Source organism: Pseudophryne corroboree, chromosome 3 (assembly GCF_028390025.1).
Source record: "Pseudophryne corroboree isolate aPseCor3 chromosome 3, aPseCor3.hap2, whole genome shotgun sequence".
In the NCBI taxonomy this organism is placed as follows: domain Eukaryota; kingdom Metazoa; phylum Chordata; class Amphibia; order Anura; family Myobatrachidae; genus Pseudophryne; species Pseudophryne corroboree.
Window position 1 is genome coordinate 402,623,736 of NC_086446.1, and position 18,748 is coordinate 402,642,483.

Sequence of the window (18,748 nt, forward strand, 5' to 3'; positions counted from 1 at the left end):
GGCAGTTCTAATTGGAGGCGGAACATTCCGACTCTTCTTGCCCACCTTAACTACACACAGCGCCACACATAGATAGCACTCTACTCGGCTGCGACAAGTCAGCAGGCAGCCAGTGTCACTTACACAGCAGCGCCAGCTTGCAATATGCGGTGTGACGTCATGACATTGACATGACATTACAAGAAGCGCAAACTCTGCTGGGGCTGGACCCCGTCGCAGATGGAGATGGACACATGGGTTTTGCAGGCTGAAGTTTTGCTTAGGGTGTCGAAAATCCTTGCACTGGCCCTGATGGTTACGGCCTTAAATCAATTATTAGACAACCCAATACCTCAAATAAAATGTAACCAAAATGGTGGGCTTCTTCCATTGAAATATCAAAATGCTCTTAAACCAAATATTATTATTATTATTTTATATATAAACTTACAAACCCCACAAAGGAACACTTCTGTGTGTCAGGTATTATGGCTGCATGAAATGTATAAGGTGAGCTGAATCAGACCTGAACGTGCTTTCATACATATCATATGGAATAAGTGTCACTCATTGTACCTCAGTGGGGATATAAAGATCCCGGCACTGCCCCGCTCAGGCCCAGCTGTTGCCGCTGCTCAGTGAGTGTGCTGTGGGCACTTGCAGCCTGCCAGTTAGTCCCTGTGCTGTGCAGACTGCAGAGCAGCGAATACACCTCCCACCCCAGACCCCACATGCAGCGCAGCAGAGCCCGCCTCCCCGTGTCTCCCTCTTCCCTCACTCCGTTCCCTGCACCTCCCTCCAGCTCCACAGTCAGACGTCAGCGCCTGAGCAGAGAGAGTTGTGTGGCCGCGGTCGGTGTCACTGGTCCTTCCTGGAAAGCAGCAGACAAGGACACCTAGAGGACTTCCTGCACATGAGGTCTCCAGTGCTAATGAGGACGTGTATGACCGTATGCTGTGCATGGCTTAATGGTTATGTGATGTGTCGTACACACTGCAGGGGACCAAGTGGCCGGGATTGGGATCTGCTGCAGTCACTGAGCCCTGATACTTTCTAGTAAGCAGCTGTCGGTCAGTGAGGGGGGTCACACATGGAGCATTGCAGATAGTGTCACTGTGACTGCTACAGCATATGGTCAGGCAGTGCCTGCAGCTTGGCATTATAGAAAGGAAGGAATCGGCGTTTAGCAGTTGAGTTGATACACTAAAACCTAAAAGATGGTGCAATGTGTAATCCTGTATAAGGGGTGTGACATACACTGTCACCACTGCAAAGGGCCAAAGTCTACCCTCCAGTGTCATAGAGCGCTGTAAGAGCTACTCCGTGTAGGTGAGGCCGCTCTCAGAAATCAGATGTTTGCGAGTCCCACATCCTGGTTCCAGCATCATATATCTGCTGTACAGTGTAGATTGGTATGCGCTATAAAATAGACCACTGACAGTGATATAAGTTGGGGACTTATTGGAGCAGAATGGTTGAAGTCACTGTTGTAGAAAAAATGTGTCCAGTGTTTTGTTTTGTTTTTTTTGTTTACTATTTATAGAAACTAGACCGAAAATATCTATGTTACACAGAGGACGAAGCTACTGATCCCAACCAGATTTCTCAGAATGCCTGGTAAGTGTTATTTGCCAAGGTGGGATTAATATTGTCACTGTGTAGCACAAAAGTAAGACCTGTTTTATTTGGCTAGATCCATGTCTGGCAGGGGGAATATACATTACCATTCTGGAATTGTGTTTGCATGACATGACGTAAACACGTGTCAGTGAAAACTTGGTGAACTGTGCATGTGCACAATTTACAGCCATATTTAGGGTTGCATGTGTCATGCAAGTGCAGTACAGGAACGGTGTGCAGATAAGAATGCCTTATTGGTATGCGTCTTATTTGCATTCCATGGATCTTGAAATATGTTATCTAAGAGTCGTACATTTTGCAAATACATTACCAGGTGCAAGTTTTTGAGACGTTGATGACGAAGACCTCTCAGCTGCAGATGCATGTCTATGCTAGACAGAGTTAAACAAATGTTCAGACTACTTTTTGCTCCAATTTAAATGGAGTCTATACACGTTCGACTCTAAGTAAGTATGCGTATGTGTCAGGAAGACTGTGCAGCTATGTGGCTGGAGTGTACCCATTTCCCTGGTAACTGAAAGCCTATGCCAAGTAATCACTATGGATTTCAGGGAGAGAAACGTTCCATCTCTGCAACTGTGCTTGCCATTAGAACAATGTGTTCTTAAGTTTCCTCACTCGTGTTGAGTTTTATGCATGAATTGATAACTCGCATGAATATATAAAATGATCCAGAATGTATTAATTAGTAATAAATATATTTTTTATCTGTGAGGGAATTCCCTGATATTTTTAGAGAGATGGTATTCACTTTTGATAAACAACCCCCTTATCTGTGTCCCCTGCACCTTAGTGTACCAATATATTAGGGTCCTTGCAGCTGGCGCCAGAAGGCAGCCATTACCATTCATGATATAATCTGTCCAGTCTGATGTTATACAGCAGTAGGATGCGGATAGAATGCCTTTAATGTTTGTTTTTCAGTCGGACAATTTATTCCTTAATCCATCACACATTTCCATGCTGTGAATAGAATCTCGTATATTCCATTCTTACAGATCCACTTATTTACATTTTTGTGGAAGGATTTGCTTATTGGTCAAGGATTTTGGTGCACCTTTGACTACTCTACTTTTTGGGAGAGATGTATTAAAGTAGTATTGTGGTAAATCCCATGAAAACTCATTGTGTATCAATGAGCAGCAAATATTGGTCCCTCTATTCTCATTCAGCAAAGAGCCCCCATAGGTTTCTATGTGGACTGCAGTTTGTCAAATGTAAATTTATCAAACAGTAAAAATCTTATTTTTTTTTTTTTGGGGGGGGGGGGGCGGGGGGGTTATATTGGCTACAATAGCAAACAAACTTCCATACCTTTAAACTATATAGTTTTGTAGACTTTTTACCATTGTAGAGGTTGGAGGAGATGGGTTTATTTTAGTCAAGGACCTCCCAATGGTATGAAGGCTTTGGTGGCACAGGACCATAAAGGTGGCTATTTTGTAGGTTTCCATATGAATTGCATATGTCCTGCTTCATGACTGACAAACACAATGTTGTTACACGTGCATTTTGTGTGTATGGCGTTTGGGATCCCGGAGGTCAGCATACCGACCCCGGCAGCAGAATGCCGGCAGGGGGGCGAGCACAACGAAGCCCCTTGAGGGCTCGCTACAGGTTCTGTTCCCACTCTATGGTTGTCTTGGACATCCACGAGTGGGAATAGAGCCTGTGGGTCGGCACTCCGAGTGCCAGCATATTGAGCGCTAGGGATTTCGGTGTCTGCATGGTGACCGCCGGGATCTCTAGCAGTGGTCACATGACCGCATCCCTTTTGGAACATGCACTTTTGTGAACATGCAGAAATCTGTATCCAGAAAAACTGTTGCAGTAGAAAGTGACAACCAGTATTTGCATTATAGTATTAAATGGCTTCAGGTTAATTCTTCATGGCAGGTGGACATTTAAGATTTTGTGATTTTCAGAATGCAACTTATTTCGTTTTTATGTTTCAGTTACAGACCAAGCGTTTGTGACCCTTGGCACAAATGACATATATTGCCAAGGCTCATTAGTTCTGGGGAAGTCATTAAGGAATCACCAGACATCCCGCAAATTGGTTGTGATTATTACATCACAAGTCACTAGTCGAATGAGGTAAGACTATCTTCTGAAGGTATTAATCAATGCCCAGCAGCATACCCACTGATATTCTGATGAACTTTGTGTAATCCCTACCCTTCCTGGTATTAGAACTTTGCTGGTTCTGTTTGCTGTATTTAGCCATCCAGGTTTCTCCATACACCGTGTCTCTAAATAAAAGCCTTTGACCCACAGCAACAGTTATTCCTCTGCAACAGAGGAAGCTGAGCAGCACCAAATAGGAACAGCAGATGTCTTGGTTACATGCGAGTGCGAAATACAGAGAATAATGGGGGTCTGTGTTAAATACATGAGACAGAAAATTGGATGATGATTACAAAATGCAACAATCATGTTGTTTATGTGCTTTACTTGTTAAACTGTAGTTCCATATTAAAGGCTGCATTGCCACCTACTTTTTACATTATATGTAATATAGAACCAGCAAAATGTTTAAGCGGTGGTTGCAAATTTGGCATATGATGGAGGTGACCAATAAAAATACAGTCTCCATGAGAGCAGCTTTTGGTTTGTCTTTCTTATAGCAAACCTCCAACCACAGTGTCACACAGCCTTGGATTTGGACTGGGTAGAAAGGCAAACCATGGAGCCCTGAGAAGGAAGGCTGCATGGAGCAGCCCACAGGGCTTCAGGTAAAGAGCAAATAGGGGGAAAAGTGTAAATTAGGTGGTAATGCTCCTTAAAGTAAAAATTAGTTTCTTTTTTTTCTGGATTGAAACACCTTTTTGTGGGAGTGTCTAAAGCCTGAATAAGTGTGGTAAATTCCAGGTTCAGGAGGTTAAATACAGTGCATCCGGAAAGTATTCACAGCGCCTCACTTTTTCCACATTTTGTTATGTTACATCCTTATACCAAAATGGAATAAATTTATTTTTTCCTTCAAAATTCTACATACAATACCTCATAATGACAAAGTGAAAAAAGTTTTTTTGAGATTTTTGCAAATTTATTAAAAATAAAAAAAACTAACAAATCACATGTACATAAGTATTCACAGCCTTTGCTCAATACTTTGTTGCTGCTCCTTTGGCAGCGATTACAGCCTCAAGTCTTTTGAATATGATGCCACAAGCTTGGCATGCCTATCCTTGGGCAGTTTCGCCCATTCCTTTTTGCAGCACCTCTCAAGCTCCATCAAGTTGGATGGGAAGCGTCGGTGCACAGCCATTTTCACATCTCTCCAGAGATGTTCAATCGGATTCAAGTCTGGGCTCTGGCTGGGCCACTCAAGGACATTCACAGAGTTGTCCTGATGCCACTCCTTTGATATCTTGGCTGTGTGCTTAGGGTCATTGTTCTGCTGAAAGATGAACCATCGCCCCAGTCTGAGGTCAAGAGCGCTCTGGAGCAGGTTTTTATTCAGGATGTCTCTGTACATTGTTGCATTCATCTTTCTCTCTATCCTGACTAGTCTCCCAGTTCCTGCTACTAAAAAACATCTCCACAGCATGATGCTGCCATCACCATGCTTCACTGTAGGGATGGTATTGGCCTGGTGATGAGCAGCGCCTGGTTTCCTCCAAACATGATGCCTGGCATTCACGCCAAAGATTTCAATCTTTGTCTCAGACCAGAGAATTTTGTTTCTCATGGTCTAAGAGTCCTTCAGGTGCAAACTCCAGGCGGGCTGCCATGTGCTTTATACTGAGGAGTGGCTTCCGTTTGGCCACTTTACCATACAGGCCTGATTGGTGGATTGCTGCAGAGATGGTTGTCCTTCTGGAAGGTTTACCTCTCTCCACAGAGGAATGCTGTAGCTTTGACAGAATAACCATTGGGTTCTTGGGCACCTTCCTGACTAGGGACCTTGTACCCCGATCGCTTAGTTTAGATGGCCGGCCAGCTCTAGGAAGAGACCGGGTGGATCCAAACTTCTTCAATTTACAGATGATGGAGGCCACTGTGCTCATTGGGACTTTCAAAGCAGCAGATATTTTTCTGTACCCTTCCCCAGATTTGTGCCTCGAGACAATCCTGTCTCGGAAGTCTACAGACAATTCCTTTGACTTCATGCTTGGTTTGTGCTCAGACATGCACTATCAAGTGTGGGACCTTCTATAGACAGGTGTGTGCCTTTCCAAATCATGTCCAGTCAACTGAATTTACCACAGGTGGACCCCAATTAAGCTGTAGGAACATCTCAAGGATGATCAGTGGAAACAGGATGCACCTGAGCTCAATTTTGAGCTTCATGGCAAAGGTTGTGAATACTTATGTACATGTGATTTGTTAGTTTTTTATTTTTAATAAATTAGCAAAAATCTCAAAAAAACTTTTTTCACGTCTTTATGGGGTATTGTGTGTTGAATTTTAAGGGGAAAAATTAATTTATTCCATTTTGGAATAAGGCTGTAACATAACAAAATGTGGAAAAAGTGAAGCGCTGTGAATACTTTCCAGATGCACTGTATTTATCAGTCTCAGATGGTGTGGAAGGTACTAAGATCTGTATTTGAAACTCCAGATGTATCCTCATTTACCTAGCATTATTGCGCCATATGGTGTGAGATACTTATAACTTGGTGTTTTTGGACTTAAAGGGAAATCCTCAGTAAAGTTTTTGATGAAGTTGTTGAAGTGGACATTCTGGACAGTGCAGATTCGGTGCGGTTGTCTTTACTCAAGCGTCCAGAACTTGGAGTAACATTTACCAAACTTCAGTGCTGGACCCTGACGCAGTATTCTAAGTGTGTCTACATGGATGCAGACACCATTGTAAGTACATTTTCTGTGCTTGTATATCTATGTTTGCATATAAACTGCTCGCAGCAAAATGTGACTGTTAGGGAGGTTCGCTAAGTTGTGCTGGAATACACAGATGCGTGACAGAGGAGATCCGTTCAGTGCTGCATTACTGAACAGTCCCAAAATAAAAAAAGGAACCCTAACCATGGTATCTGTGGAGTGGGCAGAGCATAGCTGCCAAAGAAAGCTGCTTAGCTATAGAATGAAGAAATGTATAAGGCAGTGGCGTGCGGTGAGGTCAGTGACTGGGGAGGCACAAGCAGCTAACCCCTCCCCCCCATAGAGTGGGGGGGGGCTACACTTTCATTGGTGAAACCAGCACCAGGCAGAACCAACCAGGGAGGATAATGCCATAGCAGGGGAGACACTCTGTATGGGATCCCCCTGCCATAGCATTAATCTGCCCCCCCAAACTAGTCAGCCCAGGGCTGGAATTCCTCGGAAGTAGGGACCCCAAAAAATAAAAATCGGGTCTCCCTCCCAAGCAATAACTAGCACTGGGCTGATAGCCCAGTGCTATGCTCCGCACCCCTGGTGGCGGTGGGTGCGGGGTTCATTGTTAATATTGTTCCTTACAGGTGGCCTACAGGTCCCAGCAAGCCTGCCCCAGCATGCTGGCACTTGGAGAACCACAAGTGCCAGCATGTCCGGACATAAATGGCCCGCTGGCACCTGTAGTCCACCTGTAAAGAATAGTAATATTGTTCTTTACAGGTGGCCTACAGGTCCCAGCAAGCCTGCCCCAGCATGCTGGTACTTGGAGAACCACAAGTGCCAGCATGCCTGGACATAAATGGACCGCTGGCACCTGTAGTTCACCTGTAAAGAAAATATTAAAATAAAAACACTACACTATCTTTAAAAAAAAAAGTTTATTAGTCAGGGTCTGCACCTGGGGCGGCGGACTCTAAGCTCTTTTGCATGGCCGCCGCCTCCCCAGGGCTTCCGGCGTCTTTACCTGGGAAGGCCGCCGCCTCCCCAGGGCTTCCAGCGTCTTCCTCCGGCGTTTTCACCTGTGAGGCGGCGGCCTTTAAGCTCTTTTGCATGGCCGCCGCCTTCCCCAGGGCTTCCAGCGTCTTCACCTGGTGGGCGGCGGCTGCTAAACTCTTTTGCATAGTCGCCACCCATCCAGGACTTCCGGCGTCTTCTGCCTTCAGGAGCTCTTCTCTGCTCCTCCTCCACAGTCGGACTGATGCGCCGTTGCCGCGCGCTGACTTATATAAGTCAGCCGGAGGGGGCGGGGCGATGACGGAGCGAGCCGTGATTGGCTCGCGGTGGCCATCTTGAATTTCAGAAATGACGCTGAAGCGCCATTTTTTAAATTGGTACCGCTCCACTGCCAAACTATGCACGGCCGCCCGCACCTCCGCCGCCAGTACCTCCGCTGACGCCCGCATCTCCCCTGTGCCCACACAGTGATTGACAGCGGATCCAGTGACGGATCCGCTGGCCAATCACTGTGGCCTCACTGACAGGGGCGTGCTTTCATGGGTTGCAAGCACGTCCCTGTATGAATGCGGCACCTCTAATGGTGGCGCTTTCCCATGTATTTTCAATGGGCTTTTAATGCCCATTGCTAGGCTCCGCCCGCTCCCATACCTTTCCCATTGACACCGGGAGGCACCACGATCGGTGCCTCCCAAACACATTTAGGCAGGGATAATGATTCGATTAATATAAAGCAGACACTTATGACACACAATATGTGTCATAAGTATCTTCTTTATATTATTTTAATCATTGACTGCACGTCCCTGGTATAAGGTAAGTGTCTTTCTTTTGTCACAAATAGTCTGTTATTTTAGTTGTAAATATGGTTTCAATATTGAATACCACAACTCGAATGTAACAATTGTATTTAGTACATTTTGAAAAATATTCAATACTATTATGACTTCATTGTGATTTCAGAAAAATGTTATTTTATTGGATGTGTACTTGATTCATAGGGCTAGATGCATCATCGCTTAGAAAGTGATAAAATGGGGAAAGAAAAAGTACCAGCCAATCAGTTCCTAACTACCATGTCACAGGCTGTGTTTGAAAAATTACAGTTAGGAGCTGATTGGCTGGTAGTTTCTCTAACGTCCTAGTGGATGCTGGGGACTCCGTAAGGACCATGGGGAATAGACGGGCTCCGCAGGAGACTGGGCACTCTAAGAAAGATTTAGTACTACTGGTGTGCACTGGCTCCTCCCTCTATGCCCCTCCTCCAGACCTCAGTTAGAATCTGTGCCCGGACAGAGCTGGGTGCTTTTTAGTGAGCTCTCCTGAGCTTGCTAATAAGAAAGTATTTTAGTTAGGTTTTTTTATTTTCAGAGAGTTTCTGCTGGCAACAGACTCTCTGCTCCGTGGGACTGAGGGAAGAGAAGCAAACCTACTAACTGCGGCTAGGTTGCGCTTCTTGGGCTACTGGACACCATTAGCTCCAGAGGGATCGAACACAGGACCTGACCTTGTCGTCCGTTCCCGGAGCCGCGCCGCCGTCCCCCTCGCCCCCCTCGCAGAGCCAGAAGTCAGAAGCCGGCGGGTTGAAGAAAGAAGACATCAAAATCGGCGGCAGAAGACTCCTGTCTTCATATGAGGTAGCGCACAGCACTGCAGCTGTGCGCCATTGCGCCCACACTAACCCACACACTCCGGTCACTGTAGGGTGCAGGGCGCAGGGGGGGGCGCCCTGGGCAGCAATTAGATACCTCCTGGCAAAAGCAGCATATATACAGTTGAACACTGTTATCAGCATGAGCCCCCGCCATTAATTTTACACAAAATCGCGGGACAGAAGCCCGCTGCTGAGGGGGCGGGGCCTTCTTCCTCAGCACTCACCAGCGCCATTTTCTCTCCACAGCTCCGCTGAGAGGAAGCTCCCCAGGCTCTCCCCTGCAGACTCACGGTAGAAAGGATAAAAAGAGAGGGGGGGGCACATAAATTTAGCGCATTTAATATATATACAGCAGCTACTGGGTAAACACTAAGTTACTGTGTGATTCCTGGGTCATATAGCGCTGGGGTGTGTGCTGGCATACTCTCTCTCTGTCTCTCCAAAAGGCTTTGTGGGGGTCCTGTCCTCATATAGAGCATCCCCTGTGTGTGTGGTGTGTCGGTACGCGTGTGTCGACATGTTTGACGAAGAGGGCTATGTGGAGGCAGAGCAAGTACAGATGAATGAGGTGTCCCCGCCGACGGCGCCGACACCTGATTGGATGGATATGTGGAAGGTGTTAAATGATAATGTAAACTCCTTACATAAAAGGTTGGATAAAGCTGATGCCTTGGGACAGTCGGGGTCTCAGCCCATGCCTGATCCTACAGTGCAGAGGCCGTCAGGGTCTCGGAAGCGCCCACTATCCAAAATGGTTGACACAGATATCGACACGGATTCTGACTCCAGTGTCGATGACGATAATGCAAAATTGCAGCCTAAAATGGCTACATGATTATAGCAATGAAGGATGTATTGCACATATCAGAGGTAAACCCTGTCCCTGACAAAAGGGTGTATATGTATGGGGAGAAAAAGCAAGAGGTGACTTTTCCCCCGTCACATGAATTAAATGAATTATGTGAAAAAGCGTGGGATTCCCCCGATAAGAAAGTGCTGATTTCCAAAAGGTTACTTATGGCGTACCCTTTCCCGCCAACGGACAGGATGCGCTGGGAATCCTCCCCTAGGGTAGATAAAGCTCTGACACGCTTATCTAAAAAGGTGGCCCTGCCGTCACAGGATATGGCCGCCCTAAAGGATCCTGCAGATAGGAAGCAGGAAAGTATCCTGAAGTCTGTTTATGCACACTCGGGTACTATACTGAGGCCGGCCATTGCGTCGGCCTGGATGTGTAGTGCTGTAGCAGCATGGACAGATAATCTGTCTGAGGAAATGGATACCTTAGACAGGGATACCGTTTTACTGACCCTGGGGCATATAAAAGACGCTGTCCTATATATGAGGGATGCCCAGAGGGACATTTGCCTACTGGGCTCTAGAATAAATGCAATGTCAATTTCTGCCAGAAGGGTCCTGTGGACTCGGCAATGGACAGGTGATGCCGACTCCAAAAAGCACATGGAGGTGTTACCTTACAAGGGTGAGGAATTGTTTGGGGACGGTCTCTCGGACCTAGTTTCCACAGCTACGGCTGGGAAGTCAAACTTTTTGCCATATATTCCCTCACAGCCTAAGAAAGCACCGTATTACCAAATGCAGTCCTTTCGATCACAGAGAAGCAAGAAGGTCAGAGGTGCGTCCTTTCTTGCCAGAGGCAGGGGTAGAGGAAAGAAGCTGCACCATACAGCTAGTTCCCAGGAACAGAAGTCCTCCCCGGCTTCCACTAAATCCACCGCATGACGCTGGGGCTCCACAGGATCTTCAGATGCATCGGCTGATCACCCTATCCCCGAGGGCCAGGGTGTCTCTTCTGTGGTGGCTGCAGAGTGCTCACCTTCTCGAGGGCCGCAGGTTCGGCATACAGGACTGGGTCCTGGTGACCACGGATGTGAGCCTCCGAGGATGGGGGGCAGTCACTCAGGAAAGAAACTTCCAAGGGTTGTGGACAAGTCAGGAGGCTTGTCTGCACATAAATATCCTGGAACTAAGGGCCATATACAACGCCCTGAGTCAAGCGGAGCCTCTGCTTCGCGACCAACCGGTGCTGATTCAGTCAGACAACATCACCGCAGTGGCTCATGTAAACCGCCAGGGCGGCACAAGAAGCAGAGTGGCGATGGCAGAAGCCACCAGGATTCTTCGTTGGGCGGAGAATCACGTGCAAGCACTGTCAGCAGTGTTCATTCCGGGAGTGGACAACTGGGAAGCAGACTTCCTCAGCAGGCACGACCTCCACCCGGGAGAGTGGGGACTTCATCACGAAGTCTTCACTCAGATTACAAATCGATGGGAACTGCCACATGTGGACATGATCGCATCCCGCCTCAACAAAAAGCTACAAAGGTATTGCGCCAGGTCAAGAGACCCTCAGGCGATAGCTGTGGACGCCCTGGTAACACCGTGGGTGTTCCAATCGGTCTATGTGTTTCCTCCTCTTCCTCTCATACCCAAGGTGCTGAGAATCGTAAGAAAAAGAGGAGTGAGAACAATACTCATTGTTCCGGATTGGCCAAGAAGGACTTGGTACCCGGAACTGCAAGAAGTGCTCACAGAGGACCCATGGCCTCTGCCTCTCAGACAGGACCTGTTGCAACAGGGGCCCTGTCTGTTCCAAGACTTACCGCGGCTGCGTTTGACGGCATGGCGGTTGAACGCAGGATCCTAGCGGAAAAAGGCATTCCGAATGGACTATGGGCCTGAAGTTGGGGTCCATAAAGGTCCAGATTTCGGCCCTATCCATTTTCTTTCAAAAGGAACTGGCTTCTCTTCCTGAAGTTCAGACGTTTGTTTAGGGAGTGCTGCCTATTCAGCCCCCTTTTGTGCCACCAGTGGCACCTTGGGATCTCAACGTGGTGTTGGGTTTCCTGAAATCCCACTGGTTTGAGCCACTTAAGACCGTGGAGCTAAAGTATCTCACGTGGAAGGTGGTCATGCTATTGGCCTTAGCTTCGGCTAGGCGTGTGTCAGAATTGGCGGCTTTGTCATGTAAAAGCCCCTATCTAGTTTTCCATATGGACAGGGCAGAATTACGGACTCGTCCGCAATTTCTGCCGAAGGTGGTGTCATCTTTTCATTTGAACCAACCTATTGTGGTGCCTGCGGCTACTCGTGACTTGGAGGATTCCAAGTTGCTTGATGTAGTCAGGGCTTTGAAGATCTATGTAGCCAGGACGGCTGGAGTCAGGAAGACTGACTCGCTGTTTATCCTGTATGCATCCAACAAGCTGGGTGCTCCTGCTTCAAAGCAGACTATTGCTCGCTGGATCTGTAGCACGATTCAGCAGGCTCATTCTGCGGCTGGATTGCCGCATCCAAAATCAGTGAAAGCCCATTCCACAAGGAAAGTGGGCTCTTCTTGGGCGGCTGTCCGAGGGGTCTCGGCATTACAGCTTTGCCGAGCAGCTACTTGGTCGGGTTCAAACACATTTGCTAAGTTCTACAAGTTTGATACCTTGGCTGAGGAGGACCTTGTGTTTGCCCATTCGGTGCTGCAGAGTCATCCGCACTCTCCCGCCCATTTGGGAGCTTTGGTATAATCCCCATGGTCCTTACGGAGTCCCCAGCATCCACTAGGACGTTAGAGAAAATAAGATTTTACTCACCGGTAAATCTATTTCTCGTAGTCCGTAGTGGATGCTGGGCGCCCGTCCCAAGTGCGGACTTTCTGCAATACGTGTATATAGTTATTGCTTAATAAAGGGTTACGTTATGTTGACATCCCTTGTTGATGCTCTGTTGTTGTTCATACTGTTGACTGGGTAAGTTTATCACAAGTTATACGGTGTGATTGGTGTGGCTGGTATGAGTCTCACCCTGGATTCCAAAATCCTTTCCTTGTAATGTCAGCTCTTCCGGGCACAGTTTCCTTAACTGAGGTCTGGAGGAGGGGCATAGAGGGAGGAGCCAGTGCACACCAGTAGTACTAAATCTTTCTTAGAGTGCCCAGTCTCCTGCGGAGCCCGTCTATTCCCCATGGTCCTTACGGAGTCCCCAGCATCCACTACGGACTACGAGAAATAGATTTACCGGTGAGTAAAATCTTATTTTTTCCACACTCCATTTTCTCTAACGTCCTAGTGGATGCTGGGGACTCCGTAAGGACCATGGGGAATAGACGGGCTTCCACAGGAGACATGGGCACTTTAAGAAAGAATTTAGATTCTGGTGTGCTCTGGCTCCTCCCTCTATGTCCCTCCTCCAGACCTCAGTTTCAATCTGTGCCCGGACGAGCTGGGTGCTGTTCAGTGAGCTCTCCTGAGCTGGCTGTAAGAAAGTATTTTGTTAGGTTTTTTATTTTCAGGGAGCTCTGCTGGCAAAAGACTCCCTGCATCTTGGGACAGAGGGGAGAGAAGCAGCCCTACTCTCTGAAGATAGGTCCTGCTTCTTAGGCTACTGGACACCATTAGCTCCAGAGGGATCGTACACAGGATCTCACCCTCGTCGTCCGATCCCAGAGCCGCGCCGCCGCCCCCCTCGCAGAGCCGGAAGACAGAAGCCGGGTGAGCATGAGAAGCAAGTAGACTTCGAAATTGGCGGCAGAAGACTCCGGTCTTCACTGAGGTAGCGCACAGCACTGCAGCTGTGCGCCATTGCTCCCACACACACCTCACATATTCCGGTCACTGTAAGGGTGCAGGGCGCAGGGGGGGCGCCCTGGGCAGCAATTGGGACCTCTTTGGCAAAAGTTTAGCATATATACAGTTGGGCACTGTATATATGTATGAGCCCCCGCCAAGAAAATGTATATTTAAGCGGGACAGAAGCCCGCCGTCGAGGGGGCGGAGCTTCTTCCTCAGCACTCACCAGCGCCATGTTTTTTCTCCACAGCACCGCTGAGAGGAAGCTCCCCAGCCTCTCCCCTGCAGATACACGGTAGAAGAGGGTAAAAAGAGAGGGGGGGCACATAATTAGGTGCAAAAATCAATATAAACAGCAGCTACTGGGTTAACATTAAGTTACTTTGTTATTCCTGGGTTAATAGCGCTGGGGTGTGTGCTGGCATACTCTCTCTCTGTCTCTCCAAAGGGCCTTGTGGGGGAATTGTCTTCAGATGAGCATTCCCTGAGTGTGTGGTGTGTCGGTACGTGTGTGTCGACATGTCTGAGGTAAAAGGCTCCCCTAAGGAGAAGACGGAGCAAATGTGTGTGTGAGGGGTGTCTCCGTCGACAACGCCGACACCTGTTTGGATATGTAGAATTATTGCACAAAAGATTAGAGAACAGACAGGGAATCTACCCATGTCTGTCCCTATGTCGCAGAGACCTTCAGAGTCTCTCAATGATCACTATCCAAAATAATAGACACTGATATCGACACGGAGTCTGACTCCAGTGTCGACTACGATAATGCAAAGTTACAGCCAAAATGGCAGGAAAGTATTCAATATATGATTATTGTAATAAAAATGTTTTGCATATCACTGATGACTCATCTGTCCCTGACACAAGGGTACACATGTTTAAGGGGAAGAAAGCTGAGGTAAATTTCCCTCCTCTCATGATGAAAAAGAGCGGGAATCTCCAGACAAGAGACTGCTGTTTCCCACAAAGAATTCTCAGGGAGTATCCTTTCCCTACTAGGGCCAGGATACGATGGGAATCTTCCCCTAGGGTGTCACGTTTGCCCAAAAGGTAGCCCTGACTTAACAGCTATCCTCAGGGATCCTGCAGATAGCGTGCACATTTTGGTACACTACTCAGACCGGCGATTGGGTCGGCATGGGTTTATAGCGCTGTAGCAGCGTGGTCAGGTACCTTATCAGCAGAGATTGAGACCCTAGTATGTATGTATATATATAGATATATAGATATATATTAAAGATGCTGTCTTAAGATATATATATATAACATGCCCAAAGAGACATTAGTCTACTGGGTTCTAGAGTCAACGCTATGTCGATTTCTGCTTGACGTGTCCTGTAGAATATGCAATGGACAGGTGATGCCGACTTAAGAGGCCTATGGAAGGCTGAGGATTGTGTGGAGAAGGGATCTCGGACCTGGTCTCCACAGCTATAGCTGGTAATTCTGATCTTTTGCCTTATATTCCTGCACAGCCTAGGAAAGCACGGCATTATCAAATGCAGCCTTTCGATCACAAAGAGACAAAGTCCGAGGTGCGTCCTTTCTTGCCAGAGGCAGGGGCAGAGGAAAGAAGCTGCACAACACAGCTAGTTCCCAGGAACAGAAGTCCTCCCCGGCCTCTACAAAATCCACCGCATGTCGCTGGGGCTCCACAGGCGGATCTAGGCCTGGTGGGGGCACGTCTTCGTAATTTCAGCCACAAGTGGGTTCACTCCCTGTTGGATCCCTGGGCAATTGATATTGTGTCTCAGGGATACAAGCTGGACTTTGAGGAGATGCCCCCTCACCGACGGCCCCGCCGGCTTCCCCCCACGAGAGGGAAATAGTGTTAACTGCAATTCACAAATTGTATCTTCAACAGGTGGTGGTCAAGGTTCCCCTCCTTCAACAAGGAGGGGATTATTATTTGACCATGTTGTAGTCCCGAAACCGGACGGTTCGGTCAGACCCATATTGAATTTAAAATCCCTGAACATATACCTGAAAAGGTTCAAGTTCAAGATGGAATCGCTAAGAGCGGTTATCGCAAGCCTGAAAGGGGGAGATTTTATGGTGTCTCTGGACATAAAGGATGCATACCTTCATGTCATCATTTATCCACCTCATCAGGCGTACCTCAGATTTGCGGTACAGGATTGTCATTACCAATTTCAGACGTTGCCGTTTGGTCTACCCACGGCCCCGAGAATCTTCACCAAGGTAATGGCGGAAATGATGGTGCTCCTGCGCAAGCAAGGTGTCACAATTATCCAGTACTTGGACGATCTCCTCATAAAAGCGAGATTAAGAGAGCAGTTGCTGAACAGCGTATCACTTTCTCTGGAAGTGTAACGGCAACACGGCTAGATTCTAAATATTCCAAAGGCGCAGTTGGTTCCTACGGCTCATCGGCCTTTCCTAGGCATGATTCTAGACACAGACCAGAAAAGGGTTTATCTCCCGATAGAGAGAGCTCAGGAGCTCATGACACTGGTCAGGAACCTATTAAAACCAAAACAGGTGTCAGTGCATCACTGCACTCGAGTGCTGTGAAGGATGGTGGCATCATAAGAGGCCATTCCCTTCGGCAGGTTCCATGCGAGGACCTTTTCAATGGGACTTACTGGACAAGTGGTCCGGATCACATCTTCAGATGCATCGGTTAATCACCCTATCCCCCAGGGCCAGGGTGTCTCTCCTGTGGTGGCTGCAGAGTGCTCACCTTCTCGAGGGCCGCAGATTCGGCATTCCGGATTGGGTCCTGGTGACCACGGATGCAAGCCTCCGAGGGTGGGGAGCAGTCGCACAGGGAAGGAATTTCCAAGGTCTGTGGTCAAGTCAGGAGACTTGCCTTCACATCACCATCCTGGAATTAAGGGCCGTATACAATGCCCTATGTCAAGCGGAGACCCTGCTTCACGACCAACTGGTTCTGATTCAGTCAGAAGCCACCAGAATTCTTAGCTGGGCGGAGAATCACGTAAGCGCACTGGCAGCAGTGTTCATCCCGGGAGTGGACAGCTGGGAAGCAGACTTCCTTAGCAGGCACGACCTCTACCCGGGAGAGTGGGGACTTCATCAAGCAGTCTTCACGCAGATTGCAAGTCGGTGGGAACTGCCACAGGTGGACGTGATGGCATCCCGCCTCAACAAAAAGCTACAGAGGTATTGCGCCAGGTCATGAGACCCTCAGGCGATAGCTGTGGACGCACTGGTGTCACCGTGGGTGTTCCAGTCGGTCTGTGTATTTCCTCCTCTTCCTCTCATACCCAAGGTGCTGAGAATCATAAGAAAAAGAGGAGTGAGAACAATACTCATTGTTCCGGATTGGCCAAGAAGGACTTGGTATCCAGATCTGCAAGAAATGCTCACAGAGGACCCGTGGGCTCTGCCTCTAAGACAGGACTTGTTGCAACAGGGGCCCTGTCTGTTCCAAGACTTATCGCGGCTGCGTTTGACGGCATGGCGGTTGAACGCCGGATCCTAGCAGCAAAAGGCATTCCGGATGAGGTCATTCCTACGCTGATAAAGGCTAGGAAGGACGTGACGGCTCAACATTATCACCGTATATGGCGGAAATATGTTGCTTGGTGTGAGGCCGGGAATGCCCCTACGGAGGAATTCCAGCTGGGCCGTTTCCTTCATTTCCTACAGTCGGGAGTGACTTTGGGCCTAAAATTGGGTTCCATTAAGGTCCAGATTTCGGCCCTATCCATTTTCTTTCAAAAAGAACTGGCTTCTCTACCTGAAGTTCAGACGTTTGTAAAGGGAGTGCTGCATATTCAGCCCCTTTTTGTGCCTCGAGTGGCACCTTGGGATCTTAACGTGGTGTTGAGTTTCCTGAAATCACACTGGTTTGAACCACTCAAAACGGTGGAACTGAAATATCTCACGTGGAAGGTGGTCATGCTACTAGCCTTGGCTTCGGCTAGGTGTGTGTCGGAATTGGCGGCTTTGTCACATAAAAGCCCCTATCTGGTTTTCCATGCGGATAGAGCAGAATTGCGGACCCGCCCACAGTTTCTGCCGAAAGTGGTTTCATCCTTTCATATAAACCAACCTATTGTGGTGCCTGTGGCTACTACTGACTTGGAGGATTCCGAGTTACTTGATGTGGTCAGGGCTTTGAAGGTTTATGTAGCCAGAACGGCTATGCTTCCAACAAGCTTGGGGCGCCTGCTTCAAAGCAAACTATTGCTCGCTGGATCTGTAATACGATTCAGCAGGCTCATTCTGCGGCTGGATTGCCGCTGCCAAAATCAGTGAGGCCCTTTCCACTAGGAAGATGGGCTCTTCTTGGGCGGCTGCCCGAGGGGTCTCGGCATTACAGCTGTGCCGAGCGGCTGCTTGGTCAGGTTCAAACACTTTTGCAAAGTTCTATAAGTTTGATACCCTGGCTGAGAAGGACCTTGTGTTTGCTCAATCGGTGCTGCAGAGTCATCCGCATTCTCCCGCCCGTTTGGGAGCTTTGGTATAATCCCCATGGTCTTTACGGAGTCCCCAGCATCCACTAGGACGTTAGAGAAAATAAGATTTTACTTACCGGTAAATCTATTTCTCGTAGTCCGTAGTGGATGCTGGGCGCCCGTCCCAAGTGCGGACTTCTTCTGCAATACTTGTATATAGTTATTGCTGCAATAAGGGTTATGTTATAGTTGCATCAGGGTTGTACTGATGCTCTGTTTTTGTTCATACTGTTGACTGGGTACGTTTATCACAAGTTATACGATGTGATTGGTGTGGCTGGTATGTATCTTGCCCTGGATTACCAAAATCCTTTCCTTGTACTGTCAGCTCTTCCGGGCACAGTTTCTCTAACTGAGGTCTGGAGGAGGGACATAGAGGGAGGAGCCAGAGCACACCAGAATCCAAATTCTTTCTTAAAGTGCCCATGTCTCCTGCGGAGCCCGTCTATTCCCCATGGTCCTTACGGAGTCCCCAGCATCCACTACGGACTACGAGAAATAGATTTACCGGTAAGTAAAATCTTATTTTATCACTTTCCAAGCGATGATGCATCTGGCCCATAATGTCTAAATAAAAGATATTTAAAAAAAAAAAATGTATAAAGTGTGCTGAATAAGTAATCTTACATCAGGTAGCATTAACTGTA

The 18,748-nt window shown here is 47.9% G+C and overlaps 1 protein-coding gene across 5 annotated transcripts in view; it reads left to right on the forward strand.

Annotated features, from left to right (window-relative positions):
* The first annotated feature begins 717 nt into the window (after positions 1-717).
* LOC135055731 (glycogenin-2-like) overlaps positions 718-18,748 on the forward strand; it is a 59,734-nt gene continuing 41,703 nt past the window's right edge. Inside the window, exons 1-4 of one of the 5 annotated variants that reach the window (XM_063960128.1) lie at positions 718-897; positions 1,523-1,596; positions 3,576-3,717; positions 6,264-6,438. In XM_063960128.1, coding sequence (XP_063816198.1) covers positions 1,590-1,596; positions 3,576-3,717; positions 6,264-6,438 — 324 coding nt within the window. In that variant the 5' untranslated portion in view covers positions 718-897; positions 1,523-1,589. Of the gene's footprint in view, positions 1,036-1,522; positions 1,597-3,575; positions 3,718-6,263; positions 6,439-18,748 lie in introns of all 5 variants that reach the window. The other 4 variants (XM_063960125.1, XM_063960126.1, XM_063960124.1 and 1 more) reach the window with 4 other exon arrangements.